Source organism: Urocitellus parryii, chromosome 3 (assembly GCF_045843805.1).
Source record: "Urocitellus parryii isolate mUroPar1 chromosome 3, mUroPar1.hap1, whole genome shotgun sequence".
Taxonomy (NCBI): Eukaryota; Metazoa; Chordata; class Mammalia; order Rodentia; family Sciuridae; genus Urocitellus; species Urocitellus parryii.
Window position 1 is genome coordinate 85,275,393 of NC_135533.1, and position 27,578 is coordinate 85,302,970.

The 27,578-nt window shown below is 35.9% G+C and overlaps 1 protein-coding gene across 4 annotated transcripts in view; it reads right to left on the reverse strand.

Moving 5' to 3' along the window:
• The window catches only part of Hibadh (3-hydroxyisobutyrate dehydrogenase), a 101,515-nt gene extending 74,498 nt beyond the window's left edge, over positions 1-27,017 (reverse strand). The window contains exons 1-4 of one of the 4 annotated variants that reach the window (XM_026407476.2): positions 26,831-27,017; positions 17,413-17,573; positions 5,340-5,449; positions 2,449-2,570 (exon numbers count right to left, since the gene is read on the reverse strand). In XM_026407476.2, coding sequence (XP_026263261.1) covers positions 2,449-2,570; positions 5,340-5,449; positions 17,413-17,573; positions 26,831-26,921 — 484 coding nt within the window. In that variant the 5' untranslated portion in view covers positions 26,922-27,017. Of the gene's footprint in view, positions 1-2,448; positions 2,571-5,339; positions 5,450-15,212; positions 15,318-17,412; positions 17,574-26,830 lie in introns of those variants that run through there. The other 3 variants (XM_026407477.2, XM_077795984.1, XM_077795985.1) reach the window with 3 other exon arrangements.
• Between the last annotated feature and the right edge of the window lie 561 nt (positions 27,018-27,578).

A 27,578-nucleotide genomic window follows, 5' to 3' on the forward strand; every position in this document is an offset into this window, starting at 1 on the left:
TAATTTCAAATTGTGCTCATGAAATAAAAGATCAAACAATAAGATCACACAGCAAAGAAAACAATCAACAGAGCAGAACAACCTACAGAATGGGAGAAATGATGTGCAAAGTATACATCTGACAAGGGGTCAAACAACTCAATAGCAAAAAAACAAGAAAGAAACACAACACAAGGTAATCTGATTTAAATTAGGCTGGGGAGAATAAGGAGGGAGGTAGGGAGGGCAAAAGGTTGACCACAAGGTAATAAACTATACTTAGGAAAAATAAGTTCCCATGTTCCTTGTACAATAGAATGACTATATACAATAATAATGTAATGCATATCTCAAAAAAGTTAGATGAAAGCATTTTTTAATGTTTTTCCCACACACAAAAAATAAATGTTTGAGAAGATACATTTACCTTGATTTGAACATTACTACTACAATGTACCCAGGTATCAAAACATCAGGTGTACCCCATAAATATGTGTCAATTTTTCAAACTTTTAAAAATTTTTAAAAGTCAACAGTAAGATCAAATGTACCATACCAATTTTCTTTTTATTTTCATATTTTTTGTTGTAGATGGAAACAATATCTTTATTTTATTTATTTATTTTTATGTGGTGTTGAGGATCGAACCCAGTGCCTCACATGTACTAGCCAAGCACTCCATTTCACTGAGCTACAACCCCAGTTCCCACCATACCAATTTTCAAAGTCAACTACAGATCCACTCAAAAGAAAGAATTGTTCAGTTTATTAATTTCATCCTATAAAAGCCACACCAACACAAAGCTTACTAGTATTTTGTGATCAAATTGCCTATGTCCACTCAATATAACAATAAAAGCTAATAATTATTTATTCCTCCATCTATATTCAAAATACTTTGGGGGAAAAATTGTTGGAAATATAAGATCTTTTCAACAAACATCATTCAGTTTTTTTATGGAAAATATAGAAACTGATTTGAATTATTATATTTTACTTATTACCTCCAAAGCTTTCAGTCAAGTTTAACACAACTGGAATAAAACTCATATTCTATTGTCTACACTAAAAATACACGTACACATGGGGCTAGGGTGGTGGCTCAGTTGTAGAGCACTTGCCTGGCATGTGTAAGGCCCTGGACTGGATGCTCAGTACCTCGTATGTATAAATAAATAAATAAATAAATGCCCATTAACAGCTAAAAATATGTGTGGGGGGGGGGGGCACAGAGTAATTTTGATCACACAGTAATTTTGAAAAATTTGGGAATTACACAAAGTCTTATCTGTAATCCTGCCATTCCAAAATACCCAGATCCTTCTATTATTTGGTACAATATGATTTTAGAATTCTATTAGTGGGTCTCCTTCTCTTACAGAGATGATCATATGATGTCTAAGTATGTTGTATGGTGAATTACATTTACAAATTTTCTGATATTAAGCCATCTCTGCATACACAGGCTAAATCAATCTTGGTTGTAGTGTTTGATCTCCTTCATTCATGGTTGGATGTAGTTTACTAATACACTTTTTAAAAGTTTTTAACTTCTACATCATGACTAAAACAGACCTCCGTGTAACTTTTCTCTACTACTGTTTCTGTCTTAAATATCAAGAGTTATATACGTCTTGTAGAGTAAGTTGAGATGTATTTCCCCATTTTCTTTTTTTTTTTTTAATTTTGTAGTTGTACAGAATGCCTTTATTTTATTCATTTATTTTTATGTGGTGCTAAGGTTCGAACCCAGGGCCTCGCATGTGCAAGGCAAGCACTCTGCCATTGAGCTACAGCCCCAACCCCTATTTCCCCATTTTCTATTGTCTGGAAAAGTCTGTATAAATTTTAGGTGATCTGCTCCTTGAAAATTTGGTAGACAATCATCTGTAAAACCATGAGGGCCTGTTTTCCTTGTGAGATGACTTTTTTCTTTTTACCACTTCTTTACTTTCTTCAACAGTGAAAGAACCACTCAAGCTAATTCTTGAATTCGTTCTTAAAAGTTAAATTTTGTACAGTGGTGCATACCTGTAATCCCAGCAATTTAAGAGGCTGAGGCAAAAGGATCACAAGTTTGATGCTAGCTGGGTAACTTATTTCAAAACTCTGTCTCAAAAATAAAATTTCAAAAGTCTGAGGATATAGCTTAGAGGTAGAATACCCCTGGGTTCAATCTCTAGTATTAAAAAAAAAAAATAGTTAAATTTCTAGGAACTTATCTATCTCTAACCATAGTAATGAGACCAAAAATTTACAACTATTCAAGCTATAATCTCCTTGTGTCTAAATTGAGAACAATGTATCTCAAGAGTACTAAATATGCCTGTTTTGTTTTTATTTTTAATGTGAGATTAAGAATCTTTAAACAGGTCTAAAAATAACTGGAAATTATTGAGTAGCACAAAATCATAATAGCTACTTTTGATAAATAGAAATAGGTATGCATATATTTTAGCTACCACTTACCACCAGAAACAGGGGCATCCATGAAAACTGCTCCCATTTTCTCAACTTCTTTGGCCAATTCTTTTGAAACTGAAGGATCAATAGTACTGGAATCTATTAATAATGAGCCTTTCTTCACTTTTCTAAGTAAATAAATAAAAATATTCATAGTTTACAACTTTGAATAAACATTGCATACAACTACTTATATAGTTCAAATCAGCTAAAATATGCCAGATATCAAGGTGGGGGGGGGTCTTTGGCTTAGTATTAAAAACATTATTAGTTTGAACTGGTTCAAAAAATCTCATATTCATTTCCAGATCAATTATAGTTCAAAGTAAACCCAAGCTCTTCCAAATAAGCCCAAAAGAATCTAATAAACTACATGGTACACATTCTGGTTTCAGGTAAAGTACACAGTAACCATATAATATAGGTAAAGCTAAAATGTAAGCAATTTAAAACAACTATTAACTTTAAAAGGGTATTTAATAGGATTTAAAATTTTGTTTGTAAAGTCACTGAGTCTTAAAAGAGTAATTTATTTGTCTTTAACAAGCCATACTACAAATTTCACATATCTATGTAATTTCTACTAGATTAACTAAACACAAGTGAAATCTAGCCATTTGCTTTAGGATTATATATTTGTTTTATAAGTAAAACTTTTTGCAGGGAGGGGGGTACTGGGGATTGAATTCAGGGACACTCGACCACTGAGCCACATCCCCAGCCCTATTTTGTATTTTATTTAGAGACAGGGTCTTACTGAGTTGCTTAGTACCTCGCCATTGCTGAGGCTGACTTTGAGCTCGCAATCTTCTTGTCTCAGCCTCAAGTAATACATTTTTAAAGACAAAAATATCAAACAAGTAGGAAAACACAAGAATAAATCTGGAAATTTCACGAAGTTTTTTGTTCTTTGTAGGAAATTAAAACATACATACAAAGAGGAAGCAGTGTTTTTGTACATCTTACCTCAATATTCAAATGACATTCTTGTAGTAAAATGTTTCTACTTTTACTACAAGAATATATATACCTACACTGTTCCCTTATTATCTAAAAAGCAGTGCATATTTTTACTGGCTAAAATACTATGACCTCAATTATAATTTATTTAAGGGCAATGGCTAGCCCTTAATTCAAATTTCCGGAAGTTCTTACTACAAGATAATATTAACTCAGCCAGGAATCATGACTGGAAAAGAGAACTCAGCAAGTATAAATATTAAAGAAGAAAATGGGGGGGGGGGGAATCACTGATAAGAATTACTAAAAAGAAAAGTAAAATCTTTCTATAGGAAAAAATAGCATACAACATGATTTAAACAACAATCTTAGACATACAAATTGTTCTAGTTCCAAAGCTTGGGTATATTCCATAGAAGGACATAGCAAACTATTAGAGATCACCTCTGTGTAGGTTTTACTTTATGTAATCTAAAAAATAAGAATTAAGTTTATCAGTCTTTTGTAATCTTCCTATTTTTAAGATATTAAATCTTTTTTAAAAATATTTTTAGTTTTAGATGGACATGATACCTTTACTTTATTCATTTATTTTTATGTGATGCTGAGGATCAAACCCAGTGCCTCACACGTGCTAGGCAAGCACTCTGCCACTGATCCATAACCCCAGCCCAGATATTAAATCTTTAAACAAACTGGAAATCATCTAAAAAATTACACATGCACTGGATATAGGAAACTGATCCTTATCCAGAAGAAAATAAAGAACCATCCATGAGAGGCAAATTATAGTTCAATGTAAAGCCAAACTCTTTCAAAGCACCCCCTGGACAAAATTAGTTTGGTGGCTGGCCACCACCCTCCAAAATAAAGGATATTAATACAGATAGGGTCCTGTCTCCACACAAGTTTTTGCAACTTTTCCCTGAGAGGTAAGGCAGGGCCTTAACTGAAACAGGCGGGACAATGAGTCAGCAAGAGTGCCTCTGGACCACACACACCGAGGGCCTGCCTGCTGGCTTCATCCAGAAGGAGTGTCTTTCAACCATCCCTGAAATCTAAACATTTATCTTATCAGTTTTCTGCCTAATATCCAAGTGTCTTTTGCTTCCAACTTTATTAGTTTTCCAAAGTAATTCAATTTCCAAAAACCTCAAATTTCATGTATTACAATTTCCTGGAATTCAACCCTTTCTTGATGTGTCCATAGAATCCACTAGTTTGTACAAGCTCTTTGCTGAAATTCAACAACAAAAGAAGTTAGGAATAGGAACCAGTTAAGACCAGAAAACTAAGTTGGAAATTCAAGCACTAGCATCCTAACATAACCACAAGGGTTTGGCAACAGGCGCCAATCAACCAAAAGGTGCACAGAGCCAGGGAAGATAGGTACTGGCTAGGAAACTCTGACCTAAATTATGTTTTATTTAAAGAACTGCTGCAAACCTTTAATTCCAACTTCCTGAAGTTCTTACTACAGATACACTAACCCAGAGGACATACAGTAACTTTTTATTATATAATAAAATGTTAAATAACAGTGTTCTTTCCAGTGTTTGGTTTTATTTTTCATAGAACCCTTTTTCTGAATTCCTAAAAGCCATAAGAAAATTATACTTTTAATAGTTGTATAGTTTAAAATGCAAACTTTAAAAACCTCTTAAATTTTACCAATGAAAGTGTAATTTTAATGCAAGAGTTAAAGAAAAGAAACAGAAGCAAAAAAACTTATTTCCAAAAGTCACATACTTGACTCCAGTGGAAAAAATAAACCCTTTACAATGAGGGGGGAAAAAACCACACTATTCACTTTATGGAAGAAGAAAATAGTATAGAAAGTTTAAACAAATATAATTGTAAATTCTTAACAGTTCTAACAAAAGTGAAATTCATGAACTAGCATAACAAGAAAATATCCATAGTTGAAAAATACATACTTTAGAATTCCGTTTGTTCCAGAATAGGCTTCTACAGCATTGATACTGGTAGGCAGCATTGTAATAATCCTGTCAGCCTTTTCAGCTACATCTGCTGGGGAAGACACTACCTTTAAAAAAAATTGCGAAGGCATGTTATTAAATTAAAATGCAAGCAGTTTCTAAAACACAAGTATATTTTGTATATGTGCTTAAGTAACAGAACACAAAAATCAAATCTTGTTTACAAATGACAAAAATAAAAAGCTTATTGTCCAAAATAAGGAGTCCATTTTTTTATCCATGAACTGATGCAGTTTCTGTAGAATCAAATCTACTGTTTGTTTTTAAAAATGTGAAGGGAGTAAATGGGAAAAGGGCAAAATTTTAAAAATATTTATTTTTTTACAACAAAGCTGGTAGCACTACTACAGGATACTGAGTAATCTGGTGGGCAACAAAATCCGTTAGCAAAATCTCTATACAAACAACCACCATCCTCTACTTTCTATTTTCAAACTAACAAAAAAAAAAAAAAATCACTCCATTTCACAAAAGTCAGGACAGGACATGAACACTTCCTGTAATGACAGTGAGTACTACCAGGATATGGGGAGTTATCCGAACTCATGGGGAAACTGTATGTACAAGAGACACAGGAATAGTTATCAGGGTACCCTCTCAATTCTCGTTTCTGCTTTAAAATGACTATAAACATACTATAGAGGAAAGATGCTCTGTATATATGTGTGTGCAAGCATGCATACACACTCTCACTCACACTCTCCCCCTGCTCTCGGCTCTCTCTCTTTCTCACATGTACAGTTTGATACACATGGCCAGACAGTTGGGAACCAAAGAGGTCAGGACAGACTGAGAATGTACTATTTGACTCAAATTCTCCTTTAACAGAAGTGGAGCCCATCACCCCAACTGTCACAAAACTTTCTCTAAAGTCTTTTGTTTTTCCATGTAAAAAAAGATGAAGGACTATCAATCAAATAATTGAAGACTTTTCTCTAGGATGACTTACACATGTAAAAACTGACACTATTCAACAAACATCATGTATGGAGAAACTGACCTGTTTTCTATCAGAAAATGTGAAGTGACGAGAAAGCATCTTAGGAATGGGAATGTCTCTGCTTTTCATGTGGTAGAAGTTTATATAACATTTTCTTTTTATCTTCTATGTGCATTTGATGAAAGTCAAAGAATGGAAAACCAAACACAGTGTGTAATCTAAATATTATTATGAGCTAGAAATAATCACATTTCAATTTTTCTTAAAATATAAGCTTCTAAATCAAATTCTGGACAAAGCAATTTTAAAAACCATTCTTTAAGTTTTCAGACAATTAGTATCCTAGCAATTTGTGTATTAAGTCCAGAGAAGAAATACTCTAAAACAAAACAAAGATATTCTCTGTCAATGTTGCGATCTAACAACAATGGAACATTTTAAAGTCTACAGTGAGGTACATTCAACATGTATATTTTGATGTGTAACAGGGATAGGCCACAAAGAATTTGAAAACTTTTTAACTTTCCATGAAATTACAAAGAAATGTTAACATGAAAACTTTTCTTACACACAAGCAAATACTGAGATTCAAAAAAAGAGGTAACCATTTCCTGGAAACCCATTCAAGTTTACTCAAGAAAAATACAGCTCAGTAGTAACATGAAGAGATAAGAAATGGGAGCCAAAAGAGTTGTAATTCTCTACTCCTAGACTCTCAAGAACATGGTTACTTAGAGAGCCCCATTTGTTCATCTCCATTTTAGTATAGTAAATACAATGCAAATGATAGCATATCTTTCAGTGGCCTTTCCTTCTACTGTAGATCCATCTCTAGATCTTTCAGAGATATCAGTAAGTCCTGAGGTCTAAGAGTCAATTTTAGGCTTCCTCGCAGGAATTGAGTTCTCTTCCATTGAAAGAAATTCAATTTCATATAGATAACTCCTTGAGAGTCCCTAAAGGGCAGTAGCAATTAGCTTACAGATCTAAGGGTACTTCACACCTCCAAGCTTCTCATGACCATGAACTGGCAGTGCCAATTCATCCAACTGCCAAGTGCACGGGGTGCCAAATCAGCCCCCTGCATCCCTAGCATCTGCTTCGTGGGATGCTTGGGTTTCCAGAGCACTGATAAACCCCTCAATTATATACTAAAGTAGTGTCAAAGCTCACAGGCCTGGAAAAAACACACAATGATAGCGAAAGCTGAAATGTCACCACTATAGTGGCCACAACTGCTCCGTGTCTCATGATGACATACACTGGTATATTATAATAACAGCCTTTAATTTGCATTACAAAGGCATGTTTATCAGACAGATAGACAAACACTCAAATAATCTTGCCATCAATGTGATGACTTCAAGACTGAAATAATTGACGAAATTTGGCCACAACTCAAAATCTAAGGGGAAAAAAAAACAACCTCTTGCCAATCTGACACTAACCACAAAAGCCTTTAGGAGCTGAACTAATTAGAGTCCCTTCAATTACATTTGCTAATTGAGTGGATAAGCAAAGACAGCATGGATCAGAGAAAAGAACACTAATTTGGGGAAGCCAGAGAACCAGGTTCAGTTGTAGCTCAGCCAAGAAGTCATGTGCTATTTTGCACAAATCACTTAACCTCTGGCTTCGGTTTCCCAATCAATCTATAAGATAAAAATAGTAATTTTGGTTATCTTTAAGGGTTTCTATCTACAAAATAAAAAAGGAAACTTGGGCAGTAACATTAAATTTAGTAACATTAAATTCAAGGACATGTGTGGCCCCGTAAGAAAGGGCTGATGGGGCTGGAACACCTGCAGGGACTCAATACAAATGGACAGCATTAGCAGGACTCACGCTGTGCAGGTCTTCAATACCTCCACATCTGTGGACAATTCCTAGCCTGGCTGACTGAATCTTGGCTCTGCTATGACTGCCCAGGCTGTCCAGACAGATCTCCTGCTAATCACAACAGCCTCATTTTTATACCATTATGAATTAAGATGAGTCTACTTTTTTATTATCACAATTTTGACTATAGGAAATTGGTTTCCATGTATATCTCAATATCTACAGTAAGAATTCTTACAGCCAGTTTCTCTGGACTTTACCTTAATTAATCTGTCTGCCAGGATACCTCAATGGCAACTGTGTAATATAAAGAGTAAAAGACTGGATGGATTCAAGACAAAATATGCTCTGCTGAAGGGGGGAAAAGGAAAAGGACCAAGAGTAATCTGAAGGAAATGTACCTCTTTTTTACAAATCCACTGGAAGGAGATAACTGTTGCCTAGTTACTTTCTATGAAGAGAAAAATCTTGCTGTCTCTTCTAGGCAAAAGTCAGGAAAGTCAAGCTCAGCATTGTTTCCAAATAAATGGGTAACAGAAACTTGCAAAGAAACAATATGAACATGACCTTGTTACACCTCTACTCCAGTGGTTTTTAATCTTTGGAAGTAGAAAAACACACTGTTACTTCAAAATTGCACTACATTTGACTGATAAAAACGTTTTGTGCATGTATCTTGAAACATCTGGTCAACAATGATAGAGCAAGAGGCTTTTAAAGTTCTTATTTAACAAGATGTGAGTGGATGCCAGATTAGAGCCCAAGAGATTTACTTAACCAAACATGTTCAGCCTTCCAATCCAGGAACAACAAAATGGTTTCCAACTTTTTAAAGGGAAAACAAAAGAGGATCTAATTAAGCCTCGTTCAACCAGAAAACTCATACGAAAATGATGCATACGTCGGGACTTTTGGCACATATCAGCATCTCCATGGAAAATCCTAGACAATGAAAATGAAGCACAAGTTGCATGCCCTTCATGCTAAGCCTTAAATTACAAAAAGAGACGAGCATCTTCTTATCATAAAAGTAGGAGAGAAGGGACAGTGCAGAATAGATCCATAAAAAGGGATGCTGTCAAATGATCATATAGTTTAATTTTAATTTTTATCATTGTTCTTTCATTTAAAAGTATGTCTACAATTTTCTTCCAAAATACTTTGGACTTAGTGATTCAGCCAAGTCAGTGTATAAGCCAAGACAGTGGTATAAAAGTGTGTTGAGAAACATGGTATAGATACAACAACCAGCACCACAGGAAGAGTAGCAGTGGCAGTAATAGCACTCTTCATGTGCCAGCTCCCCTAGGACTAAGAGGGAGTTATTGTTATTATCTCTATTTTATAAGATAAAGAAATTTAAGCAAAAGAGAGGTGAATAGTCTACTTGAAACCACACAGATAGCACATAGCAGAACTGGGAGTTGGGTCCAGGCAATCTCAGGTTTTTAAAACACTACACTGACTATGTATTGATTTTTTTTATTTCTAATATATACAAGCCTAATGGTTATCATTAGTTACATTGTTATCAAAGGTGCTAAAAGTTGTGATGATGCGTTGTAGGTCAAATCTAAATTTCCAACAGAAACAAGGATATAATAACAGGATACTAAATCAGGAAAGTCCAAATTTTTAATGGAAATGTCATGTCCACAAATAACAAATTTGATAAATTATAAATGCCTCATTAGGTTAACATTTGGAGGCATAAATAAGCTAATTAGTCATGTAAAATACTGAACATGTCAAAATTTTTATTTCCTTAGTAACCCATGAAATAATTTTTTTTTTTTTTTTTTGGCATGGGGAGGGATGCAACCCAAGGCTTCACACATACTAGGCAAGGTCTCTACCACTGAATTACACTCCCAGACCCATATGGTACTTTTTATGAGGATCTTGAAAACTAGCTGATTTCTCTTTGAGTTAGATTCCTTGAGTTAAATATTTTACAACTTTTTCATCCCTGCTAATCTCTCACTGAAAGCACAGTGAACATCAGAAATCAACTTGGCAAGGTTTTGCAATTTGGGAGATGGGGGAGATACTTTAGTTTACTTTGGCTTTCACCTCATCAGCTTCACTTAATATTGTAACATTGGTGGAAGGGTGGGGCAAGGTGAATATCTAGCATTAAAATGTCCGAATCAACTAAAATTCACCCAGAATTCTTTAACCTTTAATCCCTTCAGGGCACTGTTTTACAAAACAGCAAGAAGTTTCATGGTTTTCACATACATTTCTCATTCCAAGTCTTGTCTTTGCCTTATAGTGTAGAATGGAGTTCATTTTTTTCTTTTATCCAACACTTTGAAAAATTAAACATAGCCACAAAATAATATTAGCATATTAATATATCTGAACTTATTCATTTGAATTATTGTTCATTTGAATTACTATTACCTATTAAAGGGGTGTTCCTAGAAAATCACAATCGTTCAAATGATACTGCCACCGTTCAAAATATTTTCTTAGTTGCCAACATAAATCATTTATCAATAAATAAATTTTATTTTCATTTTATTATGAAATAATTAAAAAAGAACAGGATACTTCCTCTCAGGCCCAAAGCTTCTTCACTCTCTATCTTTCTCACTTCATTTATACACATTTTATTCTCCTACCCTCCACTGCTGATACAATCAATACTCGAGTACAGACCCTTAAGACAACCAGAGATGGGAGGAAGATGACATGTAGGTCAAGAGAATTCCATCTTCCAGGCTTCTGGGCTCAGTGTGAACCACACACAATACTTCCCACTGCAGAGGTCAGAGGGGCACACAAGAAGTAAAGGCAAGTCTTCATTCACTAATTTCAAAGGAACAGTTATCCAGAATCCATCTTCTTTCCTTACACCCACTTACATATCACAAGGAAGAAGAAAAAGAAAAACCTGGTCATTAAATCTATAATCTATTATTTGTATAGTTCTCCATGAGAAATGACTCTTAATAGTTTTTCCCCTCCTCAAAAACTGCTTCATTAGCATATTATAGTCAAATTAATTACAATTTTAATAGAAATTTCCTTGTAATATTAATTTGGCTTGCCTCCTGAGACATATCCAACACCTTGTCACTTTCAACTCAACCTGTTTTATTCACTACTGCACTAGGTGATCTGTTAGACAAATGGCAGGTATTCAAGTGTTATCTGTTGACCTAAAGTAAAATATCTCACAAATGGAGACTAAAACTCCTCTTTTTGAAGAAATTGCTCCTTCAATCCCATTCTTATCTTAGATAGATCCTATGTATTCTGCTGTCTGACTAAATGTCAGGTCTTTAAAGAGAACGCCCCTAATCTGCTTTCTCACCTAAGATAATGCACATTTTTAAAAAATGATATTTTACTTTTTTTCTTTTTACCTATACAATTTGGAATCACATATTTGTGTGTTTCAATAATCTAAGACCAACTACTGATCCCCAAAGGCAAGGACTATGAATCATTCTGGGCTACAGTTCCAGTGCCTAGCACACGGAAGTACTCAAGAAATATCTGTTAAGTTAATGACTTAATGAAGGTCATCACCTGGGATTTTGTTTGTTTTTCAGTTCTGGAAACTAAACCCAGGACCTTGTTCATATTAGACAAGAACTCTAAAGCTGAGCAATATTCCCAGCCCTGTCATCTGTTTTGCTACAGTAATCTATAGGAACTTTATAATCAGAGCAATAGAAAGTTAACTTTCTTCATTAAGAAGTGAGGAGAGGGGCTGGGGTTGTGGCTCAGCGGTACAGCGCTCGCCTAGCATGTGCAAGGCACTGGGTTCAAGCCTCAGCACCACATAAAAATAAATAAATAAAATAAAGGTACTGTGTACAACTACACTAAAAAAAAACAAATAAAGAAAGAAAGAAAGAAGTCAAGAGACTCTGACATGCCATCTGAATGGAGAGCATCAGAAGAGGGATAACAGATGTGTACAGTTGAAATGCATCTAAGGTCTTTTGTTTTTGGTTTTGGTTTTGGTTTTTTTTGGTACCAAGGATTGAACCCAGAAGCACTTAACCACTGAGTCAGATCCTCAGCCCTTTTTAAATATTTTATTTATAGAGAGGGTCTCTAAGTTGCTTGGGCCTCACTAAGTTGCTAAGGCTGGCTTTGAACTCACAATCCTCCTGCCTCAGCCTCCCAAGTTGCCAGGATTACAGGTACACATCATCCCGTCCTATGCATCTAAGGATTACAGAAGCTAATTTCTGGCTAACACTGGTTAACCTTGTAACAAACACGATTTTAAGTTCTTTGCGCATATTGACTCATTTAATCCTCATAATATCTCCATGAAAAAGGTATGATTATTATCCTTATTTCACACATGGGAAAACAGAGTTAGAGGTAATTTTAAAAAACTTTCCCATGTTTACACAGATGCTAAGTGGTGAAGACAAATCCCAAACCCAGGCATTCTATAGACTCCCAACATTTGCTGTATCAGTTTCCCTTGGCTGCTACAACAAATTACTATAAGCATGGTGGCTTGAAACAGAAATTTACTCTCACAGCTCAGAAGACCAAAGTCTGAAATCAAGGTGTCAGCAGGTCCTCACTACCTCCAAAGTCTCTAGGGGAGGGATCTTCTTTGCCTCTTCCAGCTTCAGGTGGCTCATGGAATAGCTCAGCATGCAGTAGCATAACTCTAAAGTCCACTTCCATCTTCACATGGCATTCATCTCTGGGTCTTTACGTCTTCTTTCCTGTCTATTGGAAGGACACTTGTGACTGGTTTTAGAGCCCACTCTAAATCCAGGATGATCTCATCTCAAGAGCCTTAATTTTTTATCTTCAAATACCCTGTTTCCAAAAAAGTCACATTCATAGGTACCAGGAGTTAGGACTTGGATTTTTTTTTTTTTAAGGTCATGCTGGGGATTGACCCAGGTCCTTACACATGCTAAACACATACTCCACCAATGAGCTATACCTCAAGACCTCAGTTTTTAAGTGACTTTATTGAGCCATAATTCACATACCATACAGTTTGTCCATTAAAATGTATAATTTGAAGGCTTCTGGTATAGTCACAGGTATGTGCTACCATCACCACAGTCAATTTCAGAACATTTTCAAGAAGAAACTCTATACCCATTAGCTATCACTCCTCTGTGTCCACCTCCACCTCATCCCCAGCACTAAGTAACAGGGTACTTTCTATCTCTATAGATTTTCTTATTCTAGACTTCTATATGAATGGACTTGTACAGAATCTGGTCCTTGAAACTGACTTCTTTGATTTAGCATGTTTTCAGAGTTCTATATTGTAGCAAATATGAGTACTTCATTCCTTTTAATTATTGAATAATGTTCCATCATATAGACATAATACATTTTGTTTAACCATTCATCTATTGCTATACATTTGGGTTGCTGCTATCTTTTGGCTGTTATGAATAATGCTGTTATACAGAAGTTTCTGTGTGGATACAAGTTTTCACTTCTCTTGTGCATATACCTATGAGTAGAATTGCTAGATCATATCATAACTCTATACTTAGTTTTCTGAGGAACTCCTACTAAGTAGCTATACCATTTTACATTTTATGAGGGTTCTAATTTCTTCACATCCTCACCAAAACTTGCTGTTCTCTAATGTTTTTATTCTAGCCATCCTAGTATGCATACCTCATGGTTTTGACTGCACTTCTCTGATAACTAATGATGTTGAGAATCTTTTTGTGTGTTTACTGGCCATTTGTATAACTTCCTTGAAGAAACACTTCTTCAGATCTTTTGCCCATTTAATTACCTGCCTTTTATGTTTGGGTTATAAGACTTCTGTTATGGTTTATCTAAACCATTTGAAGAGTCCCCCAAAAGCTCATGTGTGAGAGACAATGCAAAAATTTTCAGGGGTGAAATGATTGGATTATAAAAGCTTGCTAGCCACGACTGAGAGTGGATTAACTGGGTAGTAACTATAGGTATGTAGGGTGCAGCTAGAGGAAATAGGTTACTGGGGGTGTGCCTTTAGAGTTTATATATTATCCTTGGAAAGCAGAGCTCTCTCTCCTTCCAGGTTGCCATGTCCTGAGCTGCTTTCCTCCATCGTGCCCTTTCACCTTGATGTTCTGCCTCTCCTTGGCTCCAGAGCTATGGATTCAATCAACCATAAACTGAATCTCTAAAACCATAAGCCAAAATAAACTTTTCCTCCTCTAAGTTGTTCTTTTCAGGTCTTTTGTTCATAGCAATGAAAAAGGCAACTAAAACAACTTCTTTATAATTCAAGATATAAGTCCCATATCAGATATAAATATTTATCAGATTCTGTGGATTGCCTTTTCACTTGCTTGATGGTGTTCTTTAGAGCACAAGTTTTTACTTTGATGCAGTCCAATTTATCTGTTTTTAATTTTACTGCTCATATTCTTGCTGTCAGATCTAAAACTTCTTTGCCAAATCCAAGATCATGAATAATAACTCCTGTGTCTTGTATTAAGATATACTTAACCTCTGTATACCCACTAAACAACCCATTATAATGGATAATTATTAATTAATTCCAACAAACTCCAAGAGTACAGAACCACACATTAAAGAGAGAATGGGACAGGGGATATATGATCAGTGACCTGAGACTACGTATTCAAAAAGCATCTAGGCACTTTATTTTTCAGAAACCTAGTTTATAAATAGATAACAAGCTGCTTTATTTCAGAATCAAGGAAGATGCTCCAAAATATCTGATACATTAATTTCACTATTTAGTGACTATGCACCATGTAATTAAGAGCCAAAGCTCTGAAGTCAAAGACAAATCTTTGTTTAGATCCTGGCTCTTGCTATTCACCCACTGTATACCTTGGGATATTATTTAATTTCCCCACAAATGAGTTTCCTGATAATAAAATGATAAAATGAGATAAGATAAAATGTTACAAAGATAAAAAATAGTTGGAAAAAGACCTGACACACAAGAGGTGCTCACTAAATATTAGAGTTTTTCCTTTCCCTTTTATATGTAAATATCTCCTGTACTCACGAATAAGCCTTATTGTTAAAGTAGGCTTGCCTCATACCTACCTAAAATTAACAAAGAACAAGAATTTTGTTGGGAAATGGAGATAAGGGGGTAACTTCGGAATATGAGATAATTCAGGCAGAGCATCAGAAATATCTGGAATCTAGGAAGAAGCAGAAAAGATTCACAAAGTAGTGACAATCATTTTAGTTATTCCATAGGTAAGGTCTAAAGGCTATAGGCATAAAGGGAAAAGTAACAGCAATAATAATAACTTAAAAGGCCATGAGCTTCTGCTTTGCCAGTCCAGGTATCTTTCTCTTTAGTTAAATTCTGAATTCAATTGAAGATATTTCCTCAGTTTAGAGACTGAGTAGCACTGCTACTCTTACAAATATATAAGCTATTATAAAATGACAACACCACAGATGTGTTATTTCTAAAAGTAAAATCTATCTCTTCAAAATAACTGCTAATTGATTCATCTCAGACTGAATAACAGCTTAAAATGCTTACCATATCTGAAGATGGCAAAAGGCTACCTTTCCAGATTTTCTAGCAAAATTATTGATCAAATCTTTCAAATAAGGTTACTAAGTTTCTAAGTTACTTCAGGTCATCTACAAGCCTACTGCACTAGGAGGACAGGGTCAGTTATCACAGACTACATGGGCGTAAGTAAGCTTCAATGTTACTGACAAGTTCCAAGATCACACTGACATTCTCATACCAGACTGCTGCCATTTCCAGACAGCTTACAACCATGGGAGGAAGAATATACAGGATGTCCAGTTATGCAAATGGATTCTAAGTTACCTAAATCTGTCCTTTATCTGGGCATTGCATTTCACAGTATTTACTTTCAAGTCTACCATCCAGAAGTTGACTGTTAAATTTTGTTTTTATTTATTTATTTTTGGTAACAGGCATTGAACCAGGGACACTTGACCACTGAGCCACATCCCTAGCCCTTTTTTATATTTTATTTAGAGACAGAGTCTCACTAGATTGATGAAAATGACTTTGAACTCATGATCCTCCTGCCTCAGCCTCCCAAGCCCTTGGGATTACAAGTGTGCACCACTGCACCCAGCTAAATTTTATTTTTCTCTCATCTTTTTCTATAGTTCTCAGGAGGTTTATAGATTTTTCCTAGTTCTGGAATCACGTTCTCCTTCTATTACCACTCTACAACTTGCTCCATATCTAAAAAAATCAAAACTCTAAATTCAGATACTAACACATGGTCTCTTGTCATCTGAGTTACTAATAAAGTTCAATAAATCCAAACAATATACAAGACTTAACCAGCAGATGCTATCATTCAACGTGATAAACTCCAATCTCCAAATTCTTGAAACACAAATGGTAGCCTCCTAAAACAACACTCTAGAGATCTTTTATAACTCAATTCTTCACTATAACACACAGTGTTTTTAGGTCATCTCCAGGTTTATAGCCAATAGCTAAAAGGTATTCACAAAGTGCTATCATGAAATATATTACAAAATATATTCACATATATTCTCTCATTGGAGTTTCACAGTCTAATGACATAGGTTTTCATCATGCACATTTTACAAATGAGGAAACCATCAGATGTAAGTAACTTGCCACCATTAAGACAGCATGTAACTATCTGATCCAGGACTCAAGATAAGTTTTGTATCTCTTAAGACTATTCTAAGACAATCTTGCCTGTCTTTCACTAACTTGGAAGGCTATTTCCACTAAATGAATTGCTTTAACAGCATAATCAATAAAGTTACTACTTTGGGAAACTAGTAGGGCAAAACAAGACCCTCTGACCAAATTTGGGAAATCTTCCAGGTCACCTGTTAAAGGACAGATAGACCCTCTTCCCCCAAGTAGCTAATGGAAGTGCTCCTTTCTTGTATATCTGGATCCTGAAAAAATGTTAAATAGCTAATGAAATAAAGTTAACAATTAATTAGGTTTACAACTTCATTGGGTATACTTCCAAGAAGATGTCACTTATTTGAATGTACATTCTGGTTTTCGGTTTTTGGTTTTATTTTAATACTGGGGATTAAACCCAGGGGTGCTTTACCACTAAGCTACATCCCCAGTTCTTTTTTTACTTTTTATTTTGAGACAGTTACTGAGGCTGGTCTTGAACATGCAATACTCCTGCCTCCACCTTGCAAGTTGCTGGATTACATGTGTGAGCCACTGTACCTGGCATACATTCATTTTTAATTATCAAAATCTAAAACAATATGCAAAAAATACCTTACCTGTTCACCTGCCTCTTGAAACTCTTTGCATGCATCAGGGAATACATCATAAATAATGAGCGGATAACCATGTTTCATGAGGTTTTTTGCCATTGGATTCCCCATGTTGCCCAGTCCAATGAATCCAACTGGAGTCTTAGAAGCCATTGACCTAGAACACACTGATTTCAATATATTACTTTCAATAGGGGCAGATAACATTTTTCATTGTAAACATTCTTTCAGTATTTATAAGTCAGTTGTCATTTATGTTTACTATAAAAGAGACTTCTAAAAGAGTAGTTTAAAAATAATAACCTAACTCCATTTAAAGGTATCAACAATGTGCAAGCAAATTTTACTTCTAATTATTTAGTTCTCCATGAAACATTCATAAAGTTTAAGCAATTTTTTCTATTTTCTACCTCTATAACATCTTTTTGCCATTTTGAACAATAAATTTTAAAATGTTACCATTTGTAAATCTTCTCTTATCAGTTACCCACAATGTAAAGCATTTTAGTTCCTTATATCTATATTATCTCCGGTAATGATATGGGTAGGACAGATCTTAGGTTGGAGGTGTAGCTTAATGGTAAAACATATGCTTAACAAGCCAAGACAGTATGTTCAATAACCAAAATTTAAAAAGAAAAAAATCTTAATATAATGTTAAATCTAGGAGAATATACTTCAACCAAAGTTACTACTTTACAAAAGTGGTCCTAGGGGAGGGGAGGAGAAAGGAGGCGAGGTAAATGCTTCCATGGGCTTTTAAATAGCAAAGGTAACAATATCAGGACCTGGGCTCAACAACTTTGCACCTTCAGAAAAGAGGGATTTCCAGAGGTGGCAAGAAAATGAAGGGAGGGAAGGAGGGTGGCAAGGGAAAAAGGAGGGAGGGAAGGGGGGCTCTTTAACTATATACAAGACTGATTTTTGTTTCTCATAAAATTACACTGGGGGCTCATTATTCAAAGTAAAGTTTTAGAGTAAAAAAAAGTTTTATCCTAACACAAAAATAACATTAGATACAATGTCTCAGTTTTTAGAACTCCACTCAACCAACACCACTCAACAAATATTCATTGCATATGAAGTACTGAGGAGCTCCAGAGCAGACAAAGCAGGGTCCTTGCCCTGGAAAAGCTCCATCAAAGGAAGGAAGAAATAGAAATAACTCCACTTGCCCTTTCATTTGCCAGTTTTCTTTTCATTTTTTCTTTGAAAGACTCCAGTTCCAAAATTGTTTAGTACAACTAATCAGTCACCCTCTCATGTTACAGATCCTCTCAAATTATTGATTCCTGCTCTTCCTTGAACTTAATCTGAATATGACATTTTTCTAAAAGTAAATTATTTGAAGCTCTAATGATTAAGAAATAGGGGCCTTATTGGGTTAGAAGCATATTTAAATCATTTTAATTTGATTATTGTCTCTACCACTTTTATTAAATGTGAGTGTCAAGTAAGATCAAGCAAGATAACCATTACTAGTGCTAAGTTTACATGCTGAGTAAAAACAGGATCCCTCTGCCTGATTTTCTGGCCACAGGGGTTCAATGACAAAGAAATGACACTTATCTAACAATAAATTTTATTTTGAAATTAAACAGAATGAGAGGTATACATTATAAGAGGATTATTATTATTCTTTTGTACCAGGGAATGAACCCAGGGGTGCTTAACCACTGAGCCATCCTAAGCCCTTTTTTATATTTTTTTTTAGAGACAGGGTCTCAGTAGGTTGCTCAGTGCCTCACTAAATTGCTGAGGCTGGCTTTGAACTCATGATCCTCCTACCTAAGCCTCCAGAATCGCTGGGATTACAGATGTAGACCACTGCACTTGGCTTGTAAAAGGATTCTGATGCTCATAGCACACTGACAAAAATGGCCTGAGAGAAAATTTAGTCCTATTGTTCCAGACTATCGTGTTAAGGTTGGAAAGGTATAATTTAAAAAAAAATTCTATTCTATTTGATAATTTTTACATTTTTTAATTTTAAGTGGACACAATATTTTCATTTTATATTTATGTGGTGTTGAGGATCAAACCAGTGCCTCATGCATGCTAGATGAGCACAGTACCAATAAGCCACAACCCCAGCCCCTGGAAAGGTATAATTTAAAAATCTAGGGCTGGGGATGTGGCTCAGTGGTACAGCGCTTGCCTTAGCAAGTGTGAGGCACTGGGTTCAATTCTCCGCATCACATATAAATAAAGTCCATTGACAACTAAAAAAAAAAAAAAAAAATCTAAAAACATTAGAAACTAACAAGACTATATTTTAAAGGACATTAATTTAGCAGGCAACTGTTTTAGGTCAAACATGTCAGTATGACAAGGACAAATCGTAAATCCTTCCCATACTCAACAAATATTAAGCACATGTCCCACGCCAGATGACATGGAAGACACTAATGAAACACAGTTCTTGCCTTCAACAGCCTTAAAATCCAAGATGATGTACACTATGCAATCTAATACTAATATAAGACAGTCGGGATAAAATATTGTTTAAAAATACTACTAAAAGAGAAGGAAAATTCATGATCTGGGAAACTTGAAGAAGGAAGCATTTGACCTGGGTATTATTGAATAGGTAATATTTCAAATAGGGAGAACAGAAAGGAAGTAAATGTCAGAGAAAAAGAACATGAGCATATGTAAGGAACTAGGAAAGCCAGAAGTGAATGATAACAGTAATCATTAATGTTTATTGCAAATTTACTACATGCCAGACACTGAAAACTTTATAGATAACATTGTCATTATACACTATCATCTTTCAGTAAATACCTAAGAATTTATTAAATTGTAACATCAATATTCAAATGAGGTCAGTATGACTAGATTCTTCAATTGTATGACACTGTCCTCCATTATTCCTATGGCATTCCCAAAGAAATGAAACAGTAGATTTAAATTAGAAGAAATAATGTGACCATAATATGGAAAACTAAAGCATGCTAAACAATGTGACTGCATTTTGGAGGCAAGAGATAGTTACTGAAGGTGGGATAAAGAAAATGATATGATCACACTTATGCTTTAGAAAGAAATGAGGCAGCATTATACAATAGATGAACTGGAGGAAAGAGTCTGAATTCAAGAAGACCAATATAAAAGTAATAGAAATCCTCTAGATCTTAGTTCAGGCTGCTACAACAAATATTCAGGCTGTTGTGGCTTAAACAATAGTTCTGAAGGAAAGTCCAAAATGAAGGTAAGAAAGATGCCAGAGGGCTAGGGATGTGGCTCAGCGGTAGCGCGCTCGCCTGGCATGCGTGCGGCCCGGGTTCGATCCTCAGCACCACATACAAACAAAGATGTTGTGTCTGCCTAAAACTAAAAATAAATATTAAAAATTCTCTCTCTCTCTCTCTCTCTCTCTTGAAAGAAAGAAAGAAAGAAAGAAAGAAAGAAAGAAAGAAAGATGCCAGAACAAGTGTCTTGGTTTGCAAATGGCCATTGTCTCTTTGTATTCTCACAAGGCAGAAAAAGAAAGGACACGAGCTCATGTCTCTGATTATATAAGCTCTAATTTTATGACCTAATTCCCTCCCAAAGGTCCCACCCTTCAAATCCATCACCTTAAAGGTATGAAATCCAATCTATGAATCTTGAAGATATACAAACATTCTGTCCATAAAAGACAGTTAAAAGAAAGTTAAAGATAGTAACAGGTAGAAACTATGGGGAAAGACAAATAGGAAAAATTATTCAAAGACAGACCTAAAAAAAAGTAACAAATTGGATTATGGGCTGAAACAAGGCAAAGGCCAAAAATGACACTAAAAGAATAGTAGTATCAATACCCTAGGTAGAGAAATAAAAAAGGAGAGTTGGCTTAGTTTTAAATAGGGTAACTATGAGCTGTCCGTGAGGTCAAAGATGTCCAGCAAACTTAGAAACATTATAACCAAGGCTGTAGGGACAGAACAATGAGAAAAGAGAGAGACAGAGAGAAAGAGAGGGGAAGATCTGTTGACCATCTATTTCAAAATTAGAGTTGAAATTGTGAGAGTCAGCAAACTAAACAAGAACAAAGAGGCTGAAGCCCAAAGGTTGAACTTCTTTGAAGTTCAGGGAATAAGTACACTTAGAAGTCAAAAAGATAAAACCAACCCTGAAAATGACACAGATGTTAGAATTAAAAATTATTATAACTACGGTCCAAACATTTCAAAAGTAGAGATATGGAAGATAGTTTTAAAAATCCAAATGTAAATTAATTGAGATGAAATCTTCAATGTGTAAGATGAACATTTCACTGGAAGATTAGCAGCAGAATAGATACTGTGGAAGAAAAGATCAATAACTTCATTGGCATAGCAAAAGAAACTACCCAAAGCAAAACAGAGAAAAAAATAATTCTAAAAATGAGAAGAGCATTAATGAGCTGAGACAGTTTAACCAGCCAAATGCATATGCAATGCGAGTCCTCAAAATAGAAAAGTGAAGAAAGAAAACTATGGGAAGAACTAATGGCATTATGGAAAGACCCACTGGCCAAAACTCTTCCAAATTTGTTAAAAACTATAAACTCCATGCCTCCAAGAAGCTTAATGAATCCCAATACAACAAATAAGAAAACTATGCCAAGACACATCAGAATCAAAATGCTAAAAGCAGCCAGAGGGAAAGCATGGAAGCATATTTCTTATCAGAAATATACAACTGGAGCAACATCTTTAAAATATTGAGGGGGAAAAAACTGTCAAGCTAGAAATCTGAAACCAGTAAAAATATACAAATATTCTTATTTATATATACAAAGATGCACAAGGAAATTTAAGGCAGTGGTACCAGATGCATTGACTGTGATGATGGTTTCTCAGGTACCTAGACATCAAACTTACCAAATTGTAGAGTTTAAATAGATGTGGTTTATTGTACGTCAACTACATTGCAAATAGCTGTTTTTAAAACATCAATATCATACACTTAGAACATTATAAAAACAAACATTAGAGTTCTCAATTTTAAATAATATAATGAAAGTAATGTATCAATCAAATGTGATGTATGAAACCTGAATAAATCCTGATGACATTGATAAGAAGGAGAGAGTCAAATAGTAAATTATTTTTAGCTTTGCAAGCCATAAGGCTTGTGTCACAACTGTACCACTCATCCATTCTAGTTTGAAAGCAGCTATAGGCAATACAAATATAACTGGGTGTGCCTGTGTTCTGATACAACTTTATTTATAAAACTTTATTTAAAAGTTTTATAAACTTTATTTATAAAAACAGGTTATTATACACTAAATTCTGAATAACAAATATACAGTTTATTGTAGAACTGTTTGTTACAACAGAAAACCCACATAGGCCACTTAATTCATAATATGCATTAAAAGATTACTTGATAATTTATATTAAATGCAATGTAAATTATACCAATATTTAAAATAATATGATATATCTATCTAAAAGCATAGGGAAAATCTCCAAGACAAGTTATTGAGTGAGGGGGGGGAGGCAAGATGCAAAACTTTATAAATAATATATAGTGTTCTTACTTTTCTGGTTTTCTATATAGATATATAATAAATGGTAGTTACACCTGGAGAGTTAGAGTAATGGATGAGATTTGAAGAAAAGATTCTGACTTTTCATATCCTTTTGAGTTTTTATCACATATACATAACTTTTATAACTACTTTCACAAGAAAATGAACTGGCATACAATGAGTGCTGAATAAGCAGTATGTGAATAAATAACTACTAACCAGAAAGGTTTCATCAAAGTGTTTATGGGGATAAAAGCCAGTCCAATCACAATTACAGAGAAACTAAGGTGACAAAGTGGATCCAGCAAAGGTAAACCATTGCAGCAACCATTACATATTGCAGGTTGACTCCCAAGTTCAGGGTCAGGTTCCAAACTGCCTAAACCAGTACATGGTAATGCCATTTCTGCCAAATGTCTGGTTCAGGGGCTGCCAGCCCTAAGTCAAAGCTGTGGGAAATCTGAAAATGTAACAATAAATGAACAAGACAAAGCATTGCATTCAATCAGCAAACTTCTGTGACTCTCCATATCACTACCGAGGTGGCAGCCAGAGGGAAGGCACAAACCAAAGGCAATGGATATTACCCAGAACTAAAGCAGAAGACTGAAAAAAATATTAGGATACTATCAAAGGCATCAGTAAAACTGCTAATTATAAATAAGTTTGAGGTTGGATATAAATCTAGAAAGGTACTTAATGAAATAAGACGAGAAAGTATGTCCATGTATTAGAGGGTGACAAGGAGGAGTCAAAGTCAAGGTGTAATAATGATGCTGGTTGGTTAACAGAATGAGAATCATAGAGTTAAATCAATCAGATGACTAGTTCTTGTGTAATCCTAGCAAGAAAAATTCTGCCAAATTCTGTGATAAGACCTAGAAGAACTGATGTAGAATGCTGATGTTGCTGAGGTTGAGGCCATCAAGAACAATAAGGCCCATGTTGATGAGCCAACATGAATACCAATGAAGATGATGCTTTCAATGATAGACTCAGTTATCTTTATTTCATCTTGGGTTATGACAAAGTTAGAGAAAGGGTGGTAATATAACTAGCTGAGCTGATATCAAAAGAGAAGTTGTTTATTGATGGTGATAATATTTAAAATCAACAAGAGTATCTACTGTCTATCAACAAGAGCACCTACATGAGAAAATGATTATAAAGGTTACTTGAGATAATTATGTAAAGCATTAAGCAATGTTTAGCACACGACAGTCAATAAATATTAGTTCCTTTTATTAACAATAATCATGAAGTAGCACTATGGGACAAGTCCTATGCCAAATGCCCCTTTTTGCCTGCCCAGTGGGTTAGACGAAAGAAATGGAGAGAATAAAGAACATATAGATGCATTTAGGTAATGAACCATATATGGGAAAAGACAACATTTAGCGAAAATTAAGCAAGAGAAGGAGTGTTTGGCAAATAAAGAAGAATTTGCTCCCAAAAGGGCAGAAATCCAAAGGAATATAATGGCATTATGATTACCCTAAAAATTTTCAAACCTAAAGAATACATCTTCCTTTAAGTAAGTCCTGACAGTAGTATGTGGAAATAGCAAAGTTAGACTGCAAATATATAAAGCTGGAGTAAAAAAAAAAAAAAAATCAGACAACATAATAAAAAGGTGATATTCATTGATCAACTGGTAAACTAACTAGCTAGAAAATTTGGCAACATTAGTTTCTAAATTTAAAGATGCAAGTTTACAGATTTTGATCTCTCAAATGTAACATGATCCAAAGTTATCCATTTCTTGGTAGTCTAAAATGCCAACAAAAATCATCTAAATTTCTTTTTTTTTTAATTTTATTTTTTATTATTTATTTTTTTATTTTTTTATTGTTGGTTGTTCAAAACATTACATAGTTCTTGTCATATAATATTTCACACTTTGAATCAAGTGGGTTATGAACTCCCATTTTTACCCCATATACAGATTGCAGAATCACATCAGTTACACTTCCATTGATTTACATATTGCCATACTAGTGTCTGTTGTATTCTGCTGCCTTTCCTATCCTCTACTATCCCCCAAATCATCTAAATTTCAAAATTAAGGTGTGGTATTAACTGATAACTTTTATGTTTTTTTAATAATAAATTATATGGATCTTTAGAACATTGCCATCCATATGTTATAAACATGTAACATACTATGAAGGTAAATAGCCTACAAAATTCAGAATACTAAATAATGTTACTATTTTTTAAAGTATTTTTTTAGTTGTAGATGGGGCACAATATCTTTATTTATTAGTTTATATGTGGTGCTGAAGATCAAACCCAGTGCCTCACACATGCAAGACGAGCGCTCTACCACTGAGCTATAGCCCCAGCCCTAAATAATGTTACTATTTAATCATGGTTCTTTTTAGTAATGTCCCTAAACTCCAAATCTACATGTGAAGTTTTATTCTATCCTTTAAGATTTGAACCTCAAAAGAGTTAACTGCTTTGTAGTAAACTAAAATCAACATGAGTATTTAAAACAATTCCACAGAATAAAAAACAATTGCTGATCTGTTTTAAACATTTCATCACAAAAGAACTATTTAAAAGTTTTTCATAACTCTATATTCTTACAACTTTGTGCCAAAAAACCTAATGATCACATGCCAAAGTAGTCTAACCAGCATTGTGAGGTAGGTCCTTCCAATTTCTAAAAGCAAGTATTATAGTCTTAGGCCTCAGATTCTTCTACCAGGAATTGTAAGAACCTTCACAACTCTTAAGAGTTCTTTCAAATATCATTAGAACATCTTGTAAAATCATTAAACAGCAAATACATCTTACTCATCTAATGAAATATGAAATACTTGTGAGTTTCCTCTCTTGGAGGGCAGGAGATGGGGGCTATTGAGGTCCAAACAAGGTCTAGTGCATGCTAGACAAGTGCTCTACTGCTGAGCTACAACCCCATCCCCATTAGTAAGGCTTTGTTAATCCTGAATATGATCATACTAAATAGTGCATCGTTAAAACTCAATTTTACAGAAACACAAGGGCAGTATCCCCACAAATCAACATTTTTTCAATATAAGAGGAGCCCTGGTGTCCTAGAAAATGCAGGCACTAAGAAGAATCAAGGACTACTTTTTAGATCCTGCTAGGGAGATCCTAATTTATTTATCCAAAAAGGGTCTCAGGTTCCTCAGGGGAAAAATGAAGGACTGAATTAGTTTTCTGTGGATCTTCATGTAGCTCTCAAAACTGCCTCTTCCTAAGTCCCTGGTTAGTGTTCAAAACTTTTAACTGTATGGGGGAAGGACTCTGGAAAGGTTCAATTTGGCTGGACGTTTTGAAGCTACAATTTTGAGGATGTTCAAAGTGTTTGGGTTAATAATTTGACAGAAGTGACTCTTCCAGGCAGCAGTTACAGAAGAGGGGTAAATCCACCCTGCTAGTCAAGGGTGACAAACTTTGCTGGAAAGCTGGGATGTTATTCATCCATCTCTCCCAATTAAGGTGGTTAAACACAAACCGTTGTGGGCCCGAGAGTGTTTTCACTGACTGTGCAACCTGGGACGTCAGGATGGGCAGGGGTCGCAGGGGTGAATGCGGGGTCGCCCCTATTGTTTGGTCCTCCAAATGTCCTCGGAGCCCAAACTCCAAAGAAGCATGTCCTGGGCCCAAATACTCCTCCCTTCACCCCAACTCCTTGCCCACCTCTTCCTAAGTTCTGAACCCCGCACATCTGGAGCCAAGTGAGGGGACTGCGGCAGAAGAGACAGAACTACAGGCAGGAGGGGTGGCCGCAGTGGAGGCCAGGCCTTTGGAACAAGTCAAAATTTTGTTTTTTAAACCCCAACCCAACCGCAGCAACCTTGGGTGAAAAGACCTCTTCAGCCCTCTGGTCGCCAGTAGCCGGCGGCCAGACGAGAACCTGGGGAAGAGGCGCGAGGTCCTTACCCGCTGCAAGGCTGGCTGCTGCCGGCCGCTGCCTGTGGCTCCAGTACCGGAGGCCGGAGGTGGCTCCTCGGAGCCGCAAGGAAGCTGCCATGCTGCCCCCGCCCCGCCTCCCCGCGGTGACCTCCACCGCCTCCCAGCTAGCCCACAGACTGCGAGAATGCGCGAATGCGCAACCCGGCGGGCGGGCTGGCGCGATCTCTGCGTGGGGCCGCTCGCGCATGCGCTCTCAATGATCTAGAAGTGCGTCCGCCCGCAAGGGGAGGAGCGTGGTGCCGAGAGGCGCGGCCCGGGATCGGGGGCGGAGACTGTCAACTCCCTTATTGACAGGGAGTGAACCAATAGCAACTCCCAGATACCCCCACCCCCCGCCCCGCGCCCTGGCCCCTCCCTCAGGCTCCATCTACGTTTTTGGCCTGAGAGCGTGAGTCTCCTTGTTTACTAAGACGTGGAGGCTGTGTGGGAGGAGGTGTCTGTCGCTCACTCCCGTCTCCTCAGAGCACCTGTACCCAGAAACCCTCTTTCCAAGAGCTGTAGCTCTGCGTTTCTACGTTGCAGGCAAGGACAAACTTTGACTCGCAGCAGCTGCAAAAATTTTTAGGCAAGAGATGAAATTTCCAGCCTTTCTAAGTATGGATCTTATAATTTAGCGTTTGTATTTTTAGTGCCTATTGAAAATGAGCAATCTACCATGGAGCTGGGGCTGGGGCTTGGCGGCAGGGCGCTTGCCTGGAGTGCGTGAGGCACTGGG